The sequence below is a fragment of the Lytechinus variegatus genome, chromosome 16 (assembly GCF_018143015.1).
Source record: "Lytechinus variegatus isolate NC3 chromosome 16, Lvar_3.0, whole genome shotgun sequence".
Taxonomy (NCBI): domain Eukaryota; kingdom Metazoa; phylum Echinodermata; class Echinoidea; order Temnopleuroida; family Toxopneustidae; genus Lytechinus; species Lytechinus variegatus.
In genome coordinates this window covers 8,433,999-8,447,587 of record NC_054755.1, presented here as the reverse complement: position 1 = coordinate 8,447,587, position 13,589 = coordinate 8,433,999, and the positions used below count along the sequence as shown (strand labels likewise).

Below are 13,589 nucleotides of genomic sequence, written 5' to 3'. Positions count from 1 at the left end.
CTTGACCTTATTGCCCTGTTCTCCAGCAATTTAAAGACTTATCAAAAAGACAAGCCTGGCTGGCTCATAACTCACAAGGTGCTCTAATAAGGCAAACCTAAACCTAGTCATAGATTAAACTAGCCCTACCAGAAACCAATGCTTGACCTTATTGCCCTGTTCTCCAGCAATTTAAAGACTTATCAAAAAGACAAGCCTGGCTGGCTCATAACTCACAAGGTGCTCTAATAAGGCAAACTTAACCTTAATCACAGAAAAAAAATAGCTCTCTTCAAACACCAATGCTTAGCCTTATTGCCATGTTCTCCAGCATTTCAAAGACTTATCAAAAGAAAAGCCTGGCTGGCTCATAACTCACAAGGTCCTCTAATAAGACAAGCCTTACCTTAATCATAGATAAACTAGCCCTACCAGAAACCAATGCTTGACCTTATTGCCCTGTTCTCCAGCAATTTAAAGACTTATCAAAAAGACAAGCCTGGCTGGCTCATAACTCACAAGGTGCTCTAATAAGGCAAACTTAAACCTTACCTTAATCATAGATTAAACTAGCCCTTCCAAAAACCCATGCTTGACCTTATTGCCCTGTTCTCCAGCAATTTAAAGACTTATCAAAAAGACAAGCCTGGCTGGCTCATAACTCACAAGGTGCTCTAATAAGGCAAACCTAAACCTAGTCATAGATTAAACTATCCCTACCGGAAACCAATGCTTGACCTTATTGCCCTGTTCTCCAGCAATTTAAAAACTTATCAAAATGACAAGCCTGGCTGGCTCATAACTCACAAGGTGCTCTAATAAGACAAGCACAACCTTAATCACAGAAAAAAAACTAACTCTCTTCAAAAACCAATGCTTAACCTTATTGCCATGTTCTCCAGCATTTCAAAGACTTATCAAAAAGAAAAGCCTGGCTGGCTCATAACTCACAAGGTGCTCTAATAAGACAAGCCTTACCCTAATCATAGATTAAACTAGCCCTACCAGAAACTCATGCTTGACCTTATTGCCCTGTTCGCCAGCAATTTAAAGACTTGTCAAAAGACAAGCCTGGCTGGCTCATAACTCACAAGGTGCTCTAATAAGGCAAGCCTTACCTTAATCATAGATTAAACTGGCCCTACCAGAAACCCATGCTTGACCTTTTTGCCCTGTTCTCCAGCAATTTAAAGACTTATCAAAAAGACAAGCCTGGCTGGCTCATAACTCACAAGGTGCTCTTTCAGGTAAGCCCAATGCTAACAAGAGATTATACTAGGCCTACAAGAAGCTCATTACTGACCTTCTTGCCCTGTTCTCCAGCAATATGACTTAACAAAAGAAAAAGCCTGGCTGGCTCATAACTCACAAGGTGCTCTAATAAGGCAAACCTAAACCTAGTCATAGATTAAACTATCCCAACCAGAAACCCATGCTTGACCTTATTGCCTTGTTCTCCAGCAATTTAAAGACTTATCAAAAAGACAAGCCTGGCTGGCGCATAAATCACAAGGTGCTCTAATAAGGTAAGCCTTACCTTAATCATATATTAAACTAGCCCTACCAGAAACTCATGCTTGACCTTATTGCCCTGTTCGCCAGCAATTTAAAGACTTGTCAAAAAGACAAGCCTGGCTGGCTCATAACTCACAAGGTGCTCTAATAAGACAAGCCTTACCCTAATCATAAATTAAACTAGCCCTACCAGAAACTCATGCTTGACCTTATTGCCCTGTTCGCCAGCAATTTAAAGACTTGTCAAAAAGAAAAGCCTGGCTGGCTCATAACTCACAAGGTGCTCTAATAAGGCAAGCTTTATCTTAATCATGGATAAACTAGCCCTACCAGAAACCAATGCTTGACCTTATTGCCCTGGTCTCCAGCAATTTAAAGACTTCTCAAAAACACAAGCCTGGCTGGCTCATAACTCACAAGGTGCTCTAATAAGGCAAGCTTTAACTTAATCATAGATTAAACTAGCCCTACCAGGAACAAATGCTTGACCTTATTGCCCTGGTCTCCAGCAATTTAAAGACTTCTCAAAAACACAAGACTGGCTGGCTCATAACTCACAAGGTGCTCTAATAAGGCAAACTTAAACCTAATCATAGATTAAACTAGCCTTACCAGAAACTCATGCTTGACCTTATTGCCCTGTTCGCCAGCAATTTAAAGACTTGTCAAAAAGAAAAGCCTGGCTGGCTCATAACTCACAAGGTGCTCTAATAAGGCAAGCTTTATCTTAATCATGGATGAAACTAGCCCTACCAGAAACCAATGCTTGACCTTATTGCCCTGTTCTCCAGCAATTTAAAGACTTATCAAAAAGACAAGCCTGGCTGGCTCATAACTCACAAGGTGCTCTAATAAGGCAAACTTAAACCTTACCTTAATCATAGATTAAACTAGCCCTACCAGAAACCAATGCTTGACCTTATTGCCCTGTTCTCCAGCAATTTAAAGACTTATCAAAAACACAAGACTGGCTGGCTCATAACTCACAAGGTGCTCTAATAAGGCAAACCTAAACCTAATCATAGATTAAACTAGCCCTACCAGAAACTCATGCTTGACCTTATTGCCCTGTTCGCCAGCAATTTAAAGACTTGTCAAAAGACAAGCCTGGCTGGCTCATAACTCACAAGGTGCTCTAATAAGGCAAGCCTTACCTTAATCATAGATTAAACTAGCCCTACCAGAAACTCATGCTTGACCTTATTGCCCTGTTCGCCAGCAATTTAAAGACTTGTCAAAAAGAAAAGCCTGGCTGGCTCATAACTCACAAGGTGCTCTAATAAGGCAAGCTTTATCTTAATCATGGATAAACTAGCCCTACCAGAAACAAATGCTTGACCTTATTGCCCTGTTCTCCAGCAATTTAAAGACTTATCAAAAACACAAGCCTGGCTGGCTCATAACTCACAAGGTGCTCTAATAAGGCAAGCCTTACCTTAATCATAGATTAAACTAGCCCTACCAGGAACAAATGCTTGACCTTATTGCCCTGGTCTCCAGCAATTTAAAGACTTCTCAAAAACACAAGACTGGCTGGCTCATAACTCACAAGGTGCTCTAATAAGGCAAACTTAAACCTAATCATAGATTAAACTAGCCTTACCAGAACTCATGCTTGACCTTATTGCCCTGTTCTCCAGCAATTTAAAGACTTATCAAAAAGACAAGCCTGGCTGGCTCATAACTCACAAGGTGCTCTAATAAGGCAAACCTAAACCTTACCTTAATCATAGATTAAACTAGCCCTTCCAAAAACCCATGCTTGACCTTATTGCCCTGTTCTCCAGCAATTTAAAGACTTATCAAAAAGACAAGCCTGGCTGGCTCATAACTCACAAGGTGCTCTAATAAGGCAAACCTAAACCTAGTCATAGATTAAACTAGCCCTACCAGAAACCAATGCTTGACCTTATTGCCCTGTTCTCCAGCAATTTAAAAACTTATCAAAATGACAAGCCTGGCTGGCTCATAACTCACAAGGTGCTCTAATAAGACAAGCACAACCTTAATCACAGAAAAAAAACTAACTCTCTTCAAAAACCAATGCTTAACCTTATTGCCATGTTCTCCAGCATTTCAAAGACTTATCAAAAAGAAAAGCCTGGCTGGCTCATAACTCACAAGGTGCTCTAATAAGGCAAGCCTTACCCTAATCATAGATTAAACTAGCCCTACCAGAAACTCATGCTTGACCTTATTGCCCTGTTCGCCAGCAATTTAAAGACTTGTCAAAAAGACAAGCCTGGCTGGCTCATAACTCACAAGGTGCTCTAATAAGGCAAGCCTTATCTTAATCATAGATAAACTAGCCCTACCAGACACCCATGCTTGACCTTATTTTCCTGTTCTCCAACAATTTAAAGACTTGCGAGTAAACTCAATGTCTGACTTCAAATGACCTTTGATCTTACCACTTGACCTCCGAAAGCATCATGAATGTACCCCAAGGGCACCTATCACCCATGTTTGGTTGCCACCGCAGCAACATTTGCACAGTTATCTGTCATAAGAGAGTCTTACAGGTAAACTTTAACGTTAGACCTGAAAAGACCTGCGACCTTACCATGATGTAACCACTGACTGCACCACAACATGTAGGTCAAAATGCATCTACGAACCCAAGTTTGGTTGAAAACAGACTTACAGGTGCAAAGTCTTACTGTCATAATGCTTGAGATGGACGGGCTACATTTTTTTATCCCTTAGCGTCGCCTTCTCCTCCGGTGGGCGAGACAATAAAACTGTTAATATTACAGAGCAGCTGAAGTTGAAAATAACTGTTTTCTACACCTGAAAGCATATTTGCTACAGCAAAGTTTAAGCATTTGATTTTTTTTTAAAGCTTACTACCAATATTATCTTAGACATATTTGCTTTTAAATGAAATTGTATTAATTTTTGCAATGAAGAATAACAGATTTCTTTAATTCTCTTGAAAGTGGAATCAAAGTCTATACTGGTGTGTATAAATTTTTACCATTTTAAAAGAGCCTTTTTATGGGGAGGCTAATTTGGGCAAATGCATGTATTGTCCTTCATATCTACCGTATATGCATTTTTAAAACAAAATTTTCTTTGATTTATACAATATCAATAACATTCATTTTTGTTGCAAAAAAAAAGCTGTTTGAAGTACATGTATTTTAATATTTGTTTGTGCTGGGGTGGGGGTCAACCAACTCTGAATGTCTTAAATTGAATTTTTCATTTTACCCTCTTGTGTGTGCTATGCTGAATTTTTGCATGTTTTAATCAATTAGTTAATGTTGTTAACTCTTGCTAAAGCGTGTAATTTTTCATTTTTGTTTATTTATTTTCAGGCATGACTACTAAGTTATTCTTTTTATTAATCTAGTCTGGTGCCAACACATAATAAATCTCTTCTTTACTGAAAAGTGAAGATTACCTTTGGGTTTCGGAGCCGGTTTCTGATTAGCTTTTGCTCTTCCTCCTACTGCGAGGAGGGGAGGAAAGGGGAAAGGGGGAAGGAAAGAATGAAAGATGCCAAGAAGGAAGGGCAGGGAAGAAAAGAAACAACATAAAAATAAAATCATGCATAAAAAAAGAACAACAAATTTCAAATAAAGAACATTTCTTTGAACAATCATGAAAGGATAAGATTTATCTGATGGGCAAGTCATAAAGCAGTTTGTAACTTATACACATGTACAATTGGTGATCATTTCTTGTGAGTTATTATTAACAGCAATGAAAATTTGAGGTAGATCATTTACCACAAGATACAGTCCCCAGTTGTACATAAGGTCATGTCTAAGTTACAAACAGCTTTAGAGAACAGGCCCTAGGCTTTGCAGTCAGATTGATATTTAGGAGTTGTGAAGAATGATAGCTTGCATCAAAGTGATAAACTTGATTCAGGTTTCTGATCTGGGGCAAACATAGGCCTAATTTGATATGCTTGTTCTACACCATAGCATTGAAGAATCCATTAAAACTGATTTATGGAAGTTTAATGTGCTAAATGTTGCATAACATGATTTCAATAGCACCTATCATAAGTTGTGTAGATTGAAGCAGTCAGAAAAATACATAAATCTTAAAAATAAATAAAAGTGTTTCATACAAATATTTGAATAAATAAATCAATAATAAATGTATATAAGTTAAATAGGAAAAAAAAATAAATGGTGAATAATGAAAATATCTTTTGAAAATGAAACAGATCTTTTGACAACTTGACTGTATGATGCAATTTTCTGAGCAAAACCTACATTAAGAACTATCATTCCCAAATAAATGTTTTATAATTAAATCATTATAAAAAAAACTCAAATAATATATCATAATGATTGCCTTCGAGGGAAGTTTTTACAATTATGTTATAAAAAAGCGTGATTTAAATTTGAGTTGGGGGAATTAATCAAGTATGAAAAGGGAACTCCTTAACAGGACATGGAGAATGAATATCTAAATGAGAGAATGGATTGACACAAGCATTTACAAGATGATGATGCAAAATAGTAATTGCATGTGGACCGCATCTTTCCATGACTATTTACTTTCACTGCATTCCAAAGATTTCTTTGGCAATGTCACGGATATGAAAATGTTGAGAGAGATGCTATTTCAAATGCAGAAGGTGTGTAATGTTCAGATACATGTAGACATTGAACAGTAAAAAAAAAAGTGTACATACATATAAAACAGAGCAAAGAAAATAATGCATGAAGAAAGTTGAGACTTTGCAGAAGATACAGTATCACAAAGACATACATGTAGACGAAAAAATATGAACTCATTGGATTTTCACTTTAGATTTGATTTAGATTTTTTTAATGATTTTAGAAGGTAGATACTTCTCATTAATGATTTAACTTTGATGCTGCTTGGTTCTGAGCAATTTTTTTTTTTTCCAACCTTAACCCCAAACCTCAAAAATAAATTGTGATATTGACATATTATTTCAATTAATCAATAACGCAAATTAATTACAGCGTTATGGATAAATCATGGTCAGTTTTCTACAATCCCAATGATATATACAATAAATAATTAATTCAGTCAATTTTATGCAAATGCATGTTTGAAAAACATTTAAATAAAACAATTGCCTTTTTGCTCTCATTTTAAAACATAGATACAATATTGTGTCTCATCCGTTTCATCCCCACGGCAACGACTGCCACACAATACATCCAAAACCATACGCTTTTAATGAAAATTGGAACGGAACGATCATGAATCAAATTTTATACAGAGAAAACTTAAGCATATGCACGAAGAAGCAATCACACCAGTACTGATGTAAGAATTACATAGGAATTTGATAGAGACACACTGCATGTACATACAGAACACACACATACACATGGTTATTGACAAGATTGGGTGTCGAGGGCAAAAACAGCAATGAACAACTGAATCAACAATGATTCGAGGTTGTTTCAGCTCTCGATAGACATCAACTAAATTATTGGAATGAGAAAGTTTGACGAAAAACGGGAGCTTCAAATCAGTGTGACATATTGATAAGGAAAAGAAGTTAGTACAGGGAGAAAGATACAACACTGACAAAACTTATGCTTACCGACAAATACATGTACATGAACTGTACAGAGCTGCCAACCTCAACAAGAACATTTCAGTATTATAAAAGCTGAAAATCAGTAGTTTGATGAGGAAATCAGTATTTTCAAAGGAAAACTGTAGGACAGCAAATAAAACTGGAACTTTAGAAATCAGTATTTTGCCTGAAACCATCGGTATTCTTCTTATTTTTCAGTACTAAATACTGAAAATCAGTAGTACTTGGCAGCTCTGACTGTACATGTCAATTGGCAAGTGAACATTGGGGAAAGGGTTTAAATGATTAACTACAGAAAATAAATGATTTAAGAAGGATTTAGGATGTGGGACTCAAACAGCAAGAGACACAAAGGAGAAAAGAGAAGAGATCGTACATACCACTCTGTACAGCTGAGCCAGCCACTGTTGGTTTAGGTCGGTTAGATGGGTGATAGATAGAAGGTCAGATGGAGGGTTATCGGGTGAAGAAGTGTGGATAGACAGAACGAACAAACACATAAAGAGAAGTGCAGTGTGTCGATTAGTAATACAGTCTGATTAAAACATTAGTGTAATGGTACATGTAATTATATGTTTGTTAGAGAGATATGTGTTACAGACAGATAATCATATCAGTTCACACATATATATATGTATATGAAAGTCTTTATCCATACATGTACATGTATGTACATGCAGGCAACTGGTTAAAACCATGGTTTAATGTATATCTAGATGTAAGTTCAGATTGTCTCGGGGGAAAATGTGTATAATGAATGTACATATTTTCAGTGCAAATCCAGTGTTTCTGGTTATAGTATTTAAGTATTTAAGAAGAAGCCAAAACTACCTGTCAACAAAAAATGTGAATACAGTTAAATGATTGTTCAGGAAAATGCAAATGTCATGATAAGCGGTTGAAGAGAATGTATTGCAAACATTTCATACTTGATCATTTGAACACTAGATCAATGAGTCAGTTGTTTTTATTCATCAAACTTGGTTTCCATTTCTGTGGTGCCTGCTTGGTTTAAAGTATTTGAATATCACGTTTTACTTCAATTCATCTAAATGTACAGTATATTTTTTTTTAAATAGGCCAATTTGCCTATAAAATGAACTTCACTTTTTGAGAATTCAAGATGCTGACTTTGAACAGACCCTTTTCTTCATATCAATAGCAGTAATCTTGGAGACTATAGGCCTACATGTAGTTTCGTTTACATCTTTTGAATCAATACATATTTCATCGCAAGCGAGAAAACTACAGTATATGGAAACAGAAAATAAATTTCTCATGCTACAGTATTAATATGAATTTTAGGAAATCATATGATTCATAAAAGTATAATATTTATTAAGAATAAGTATAAAGAATAAATTTATAGTATATGGGTCTAATCCATTTATACAATGGTTATGTGCTTGGAGAGATAGACATATCAAAGAAAGTGAAAAGATAGATGAAGCAAAGAAGGTTAGAAAATGTGGGAAAGAGAGAGGAGACAGAGAAAACTGAAGAGAATGCAGAAAGATAGAGTGAAGAGAGAAGGAGTATGAGAAAGAAAATGAAAGGCAAAAAGGGACAAGACAGAAAAAAGAAAGAGGAAATTGAGAAGAATGCAAGGAGATAAAGTAAAGGGAGGGGGGTAAGAAGAGAGGGAAAAGGAGGATGAAAGGATGAGAAGTGGAAGTGCACTAGGATGAAAACGGAAGTAAACGATGGAGAAGGAAAGAGAGAATGTAGAAAAGAGTGTGATTTAAGAAATGGAAAATGAAGAGGAGAAGGCATTGAAAGAAGTGGAAAGGTGATGAGATAGACAGAAGGAATAAAGACAGGATGAGAATGGTGAGAGGTGAAGTTATAAAAGTAAGTAAAAAGGGAAAGAAAGGGAGGGAGGGAAGATGAGAAGGATGAAGTAAAAGAGAAGGAGAGTAGAAAGAAGGGTCGAGTGAACGGAAAGAGAAGGAACTTACCTTTGAACTGCTTCGCTTGTTGACCTTTCTTTGTGAGTGGCAAGTTCAGGGCGATATAATGCTCATGGCTGCAGACGACTCTCAGTAACTCAAACTTCATCTCAAACAGAGGCTAGAAAACAAAGTCCAGTCAATTCACAATTTGTGTATTCATAATTCACATCCTCTGAAAACTTTGACATCAATACGTCAACAAGTCTTCTTTGAATAAGAATATTCAGAATCTTTGATATTCAATGCCTTTATTTAATCTAAGAGTGGCCACCTTTGATATTTACTTTGAATGAAAATAAATTCTGTGCAATCTTTAGAGATCTGTAATAGTTTAACACGATCCAAATGATATCATTCAATAGAGTCAGTGGCTATGAAGGTAAAAAGCCTTAATATTATTCCATTAAAGGAATTCCTTCTTACCGGGTACCAATATACTACATGTACACCTGGGTGGAAAGTGGCTTATCTAGAAAAATGCCTTGCCAAAGGACGCAAGTGCCATGGTGGGATTCCTAACCCCAGACCTAGTGGTTCAAATTCTGGAGGCTAATCCACTGTGCCACAACACTTCTACATTTCCTACAGATATTTCCCATTTCATAAGTTGGTACATACCTTTGGGTCCTCAGGATCAAAGAACTGGAGATAAGTATTGATCAGTCTGAACACAAAACCTCTGTCCATGTAAGTGAAGCAGTTCTAATATATTTATAAAAAAAAAAGAAACAAGACAATAAAAACTAATACAAAACATTTATGCTATTTATGCTTTATGCAAATGTATAATTCTATATAATATTACCTGGCTTAACCCTAAAAAGACTGGGGGGGGCTGATTCAGCCCCCCCCTCGACATTTTTCGCGATAAATCCGCCGCGCGAAATTTTTTGACCGCGTCGCTCGCTGACTTTTTACTTTCAAGTCTCGCGCAACTTTTGAGACCAAAATTGTGACCCCCGGGTAGGCGGTTCCAAAATTACGCAACATTTCGTAAGTGCATGCAGACCCAACATTACTAAAAAACGTGAATTTGTGTACAAATCCAATGCAAATAGTGTTCTTAGCCAATATTCACAAATGCATCATTATTTTTCCTTTTACTGCTTAAAATCAATTAATTTTATCTTTTTTATGGTCAAAATAAAGTCCCCAACAATTTCCATTGAAAAAACAATAAAAAACAAAAAGTCAAAAAACAAAGAAATACATAAGAAATTTAGAAAACAATAGAATACATAAGAAAATAAATGTGATTTTGAAATTTTTTTATAATCAATTTGATCAGATGCCTATCTAGAGTATGTGAAATAAAAATTAGCATTTCAGGAGCATTATTTTATTAATTAGAGCAAACTTATGATTTTACGCATAAATTAGCATAATTAATGAGACATGAGATTTTTTGCAGAATTTGATGTTATAGTTTTGTAGATAATGCCATGGGTAACGCGTGTGCCAATTTTCGTCACGATCGCGCGATCGACGGCCGAGATCATAAGGGGGGGCTGAATCAGCCCCCCCCCCAGTCTTCTTAGGCGTCAAAATAGCCCAGTCTATTTAGGGTTAAGTTTAACTGCCAGTTAGGAGCAGTGAGCGTAACTTGGGAGCATTCCATGAAAGGACTTGTCGTTTGTTTCTCTGTCGGTTACAAAAATAAATGTTCTTCCCAGCCATTTAAATTCAAGAAAATTGTTTAGGTCTGACATGTTGGACAAAAAAAAATATCTCACAAGTCTGTTTTATCCAAGTTCTTCTCAGCCAATCAATATCGAAGAAACTTTTTGGAACTGACACATTGTACAAAAATGTTAAAATAAGGTTCCCTAGAACACAATAAGCAAGTTTGCCAACACAAGGAAAGCAAGGAATCTTGACTATACCTTGATAAAGAATGCCAGGTTGTAGTTGGCGTCCTTGGCTTCCTGTGGATATTCTTTGTGCTTCTGACGAATGTGTGGCATCAGAACCTAACAAAATAAATGCATAAAAACAAAAATGTAACAGGAAAAATATATCATTAGACAAAGGTGAAAGCTTGCCAAATGCTTACATTTCATTCAAATTCATCTATTTATTCAAGCACAGACTCTACCTTAGCAACTAGACTCTTCTTCCGTAGAGCCATACAAATAAAACAAACCATTCAAAAGGTTAGCCAGACATAGCAACATTGAATGTTTGCAGACTGGATTTAAAGTGCTAAAGTTTATTTATTACATTGATTGCTAACAGGTCAAAAGAAAACCTTGTAAGTACATGTAAGTTCATATCAAACATACATGTTATAGCATAAAGTTCACTTTTAATAAATAAGCCTAGTTTGTAGCATGCCTCACCTGGACAAGGTTGCGGATACCAGTCTCAAAGTTGGTGGAGAACCGTTGATGCCTGGGAGCTTGAAGTTTGTTGGACAGAATAAGATGTTGAGCCATGCTCTTGATGAGGATTGCAAAGAAGAACCAAAGATGCTGGAGGAAGTAACAAAGATAATTGATCAAAATAAGATTTACATGTACATGTATAAGGCTTACATACTCATTTTCATACACTTGGACAGTTCTTGAGCAACATTAGCATTATCACTATAACAATCAATACTTCCATCTCATCAACGTTACCATCACCATCATCATTTTCATCATCGACAATCACTGCAATCACTGCAATAATGATCATTATGATCATCATCAACTATGATTTCAGTCATAACTACAGCACTTTGACCACAATCACCACCACCAGCATAATACCACAATCATCATCACAATCTTTACCAACATCACCACCACTATTTCCAACACCGTTATTTATATCATTCAAAATCATCATCAGCATCACTATCATAATCATCCTCATCTTAATCACCATCATTATCAATGTGTCATTATCATTATCATCATAATCCCCATCATCATCATCATCATCAGCACCATCATCATTATCATCATCACCATCATCATCACCATCGCCATCGTCATCATCACCATCATCATGATCACTCTCACATCATCATCATAAAAGTATTAAAGACAGTGACTGCCCACCTTCATGAGCATCTTGATGACCATGTGGTCAGTGCTTGGACGTAACGATGCAGCCAGGTTCTTGACCAGCTCTTCATGGACTGTCCGACTCATCTCGTTCTCTTTCGCCGTCTCATACACGTACTGAAACGAAGACATACAAAAATAATTACGAGACATAAACAAGGAGACGACAATCATCAGGCATGATCCATTTTTAGAGTAGGGTGGGATGGATGGGAAGATTGTCGAGGGGGTCAAATATATTTTTCATGTTTTGTCAAATTACATTGATTCATATCATTGGTGAGAAGGTCAGTGAGGAAAGTTTCAGTGATTACAGACAAATTCATTGTACCACTGCCCATCTGACAGATGAGTGGAGAGTGGCAAAATGAACATTAATGTTTTGCCAAAGTACTCATTGTGGTGGGTGCAGGATTCACTGAGAACTGTATTTGACAGATTCCTTAAACCTTTACCAAACTAAATACCTGGGTGGAGAGTGGCAAATGTATACTGAGGTTTTGCAAGGCACTAAATTAAGATAATTCAAAAATATTGTGGAGGGGCACAATACAACATGAACATGTACACATCTTAGTCCAGACAATGTCACTGTAAATCTCATGTATTCCGAAAACCACCATCCATAAAACACTTGAAGAGGGGCAAATCTATGTCTATTTATATTACTATTTTTCAAGTATTAGCATAAATTCAGTTCAGTAAAAGTAAAATCAAGACAATAATAGATGCACTTATTTTCATTAGAAATCTTACCTTCACGTAAGAACGCAGAACATCCTCTCTCTTCACGTCTTGCACTTGGGCTACAATGAAGATGATGAGTCTGGGAAAGAATATGAAGGATTCGTTTAAATTAATAGTTTGCGCCTCTGCGACTCTGAATAGAATACTAGATAGAACGCGCACTCTAAATGCTATCTTTTCATTATTATTATCGTTTCACAGCCACTCTGAACACTTTCTGCTCAGGTCCTTTACCATGTAAAAAAAATCCCTAGTTTACTACCCAAAATGCAATATTTTGATTCAGGCACAATATTGGCACATAATTATCATCTACATGTAGATGCATCTCATACGTTCTCCTTCTCATACGTTCGTACGATTCTCCTTCTGTAGACACCTCCAAGATCAGACTCAAAACATATCTATTCAATGGACTGTAGTTCGATGCACTAATTCATGTCACCCCATCTGTTTTCTTTGTTTATTATAATGTCTTGCAATGTAATTTTACGTAATGTAATTTAATGTAATATTATGCAACGTAATGTGATATAATTCATTATGCTCTTAATAATCCTTATACTTGTATTGCTTCAAGATATAAATGTTAAGCGCTTAGAAACTATTGTAATAAGCGCCAAATAAATGTACATTATTATCATTATACGTAAGGTAACATGGTAATTTTAATGTATTCTGTCCTCACTCATTTTGAGATAATTCACTCACCTTGGCCCCATCTTACACATATCAATCTAAACTATGGAACTCTATCAATGTCAGAATTCTTCAAACAGGAATTGTATACAAACTCCC

General features: G+C 36.3%; 1 protein-coding gene across 7 annotated transcripts in view; it reads right to left on the bottom strand.

Annotated features, from left to right (window-relative positions):
- The window catches only part of LOC121429484 (dedicator of cytokinesis protein 9-like), a 139,713-nt gene that overhangs the window by 67,144 nt on the left and 58,980 nt on the right, over window positions 1-13,589 (bottom strand). For all 7 annotated transcript variants that reach the window (XM_041626519.1, XM_041626520.1, XM_041626525.1 and 4 more), the window contains exons 21-28: window positions 12,801-12,870; window positions 12,039-12,161; window positions 11,331-11,462; window positions 10,875-10,961; window positions 9,610-9,693; window positions 8,998-9,109; window positions 7,420-7,443; window positions 4,901-4,948 (exon numbers count right to left, since the gene is read on the bottom strand). In XM_041626519.1, the coding sequence (XP_041482453.1) occupies window positions 4,901-4,948; window positions 7,420-7,443; window positions 8,998-9,109; window positions 9,610-9,693; window positions 10,875-10,961; window positions 11,331-11,462; window positions 12,039-12,161; window positions 12,801-12,870 (680 nt within the window). The remainder of the gene's footprint in view (window positions 1-4,900; window positions 4,949-7,419; window positions 7,444-8,997; window positions 9,110-9,609; window positions 9,694-10,874; window positions 10,962-11,330; window positions 11,463-12,038; window positions 12,162-12,800; window positions 12,871-13,589) is intronic.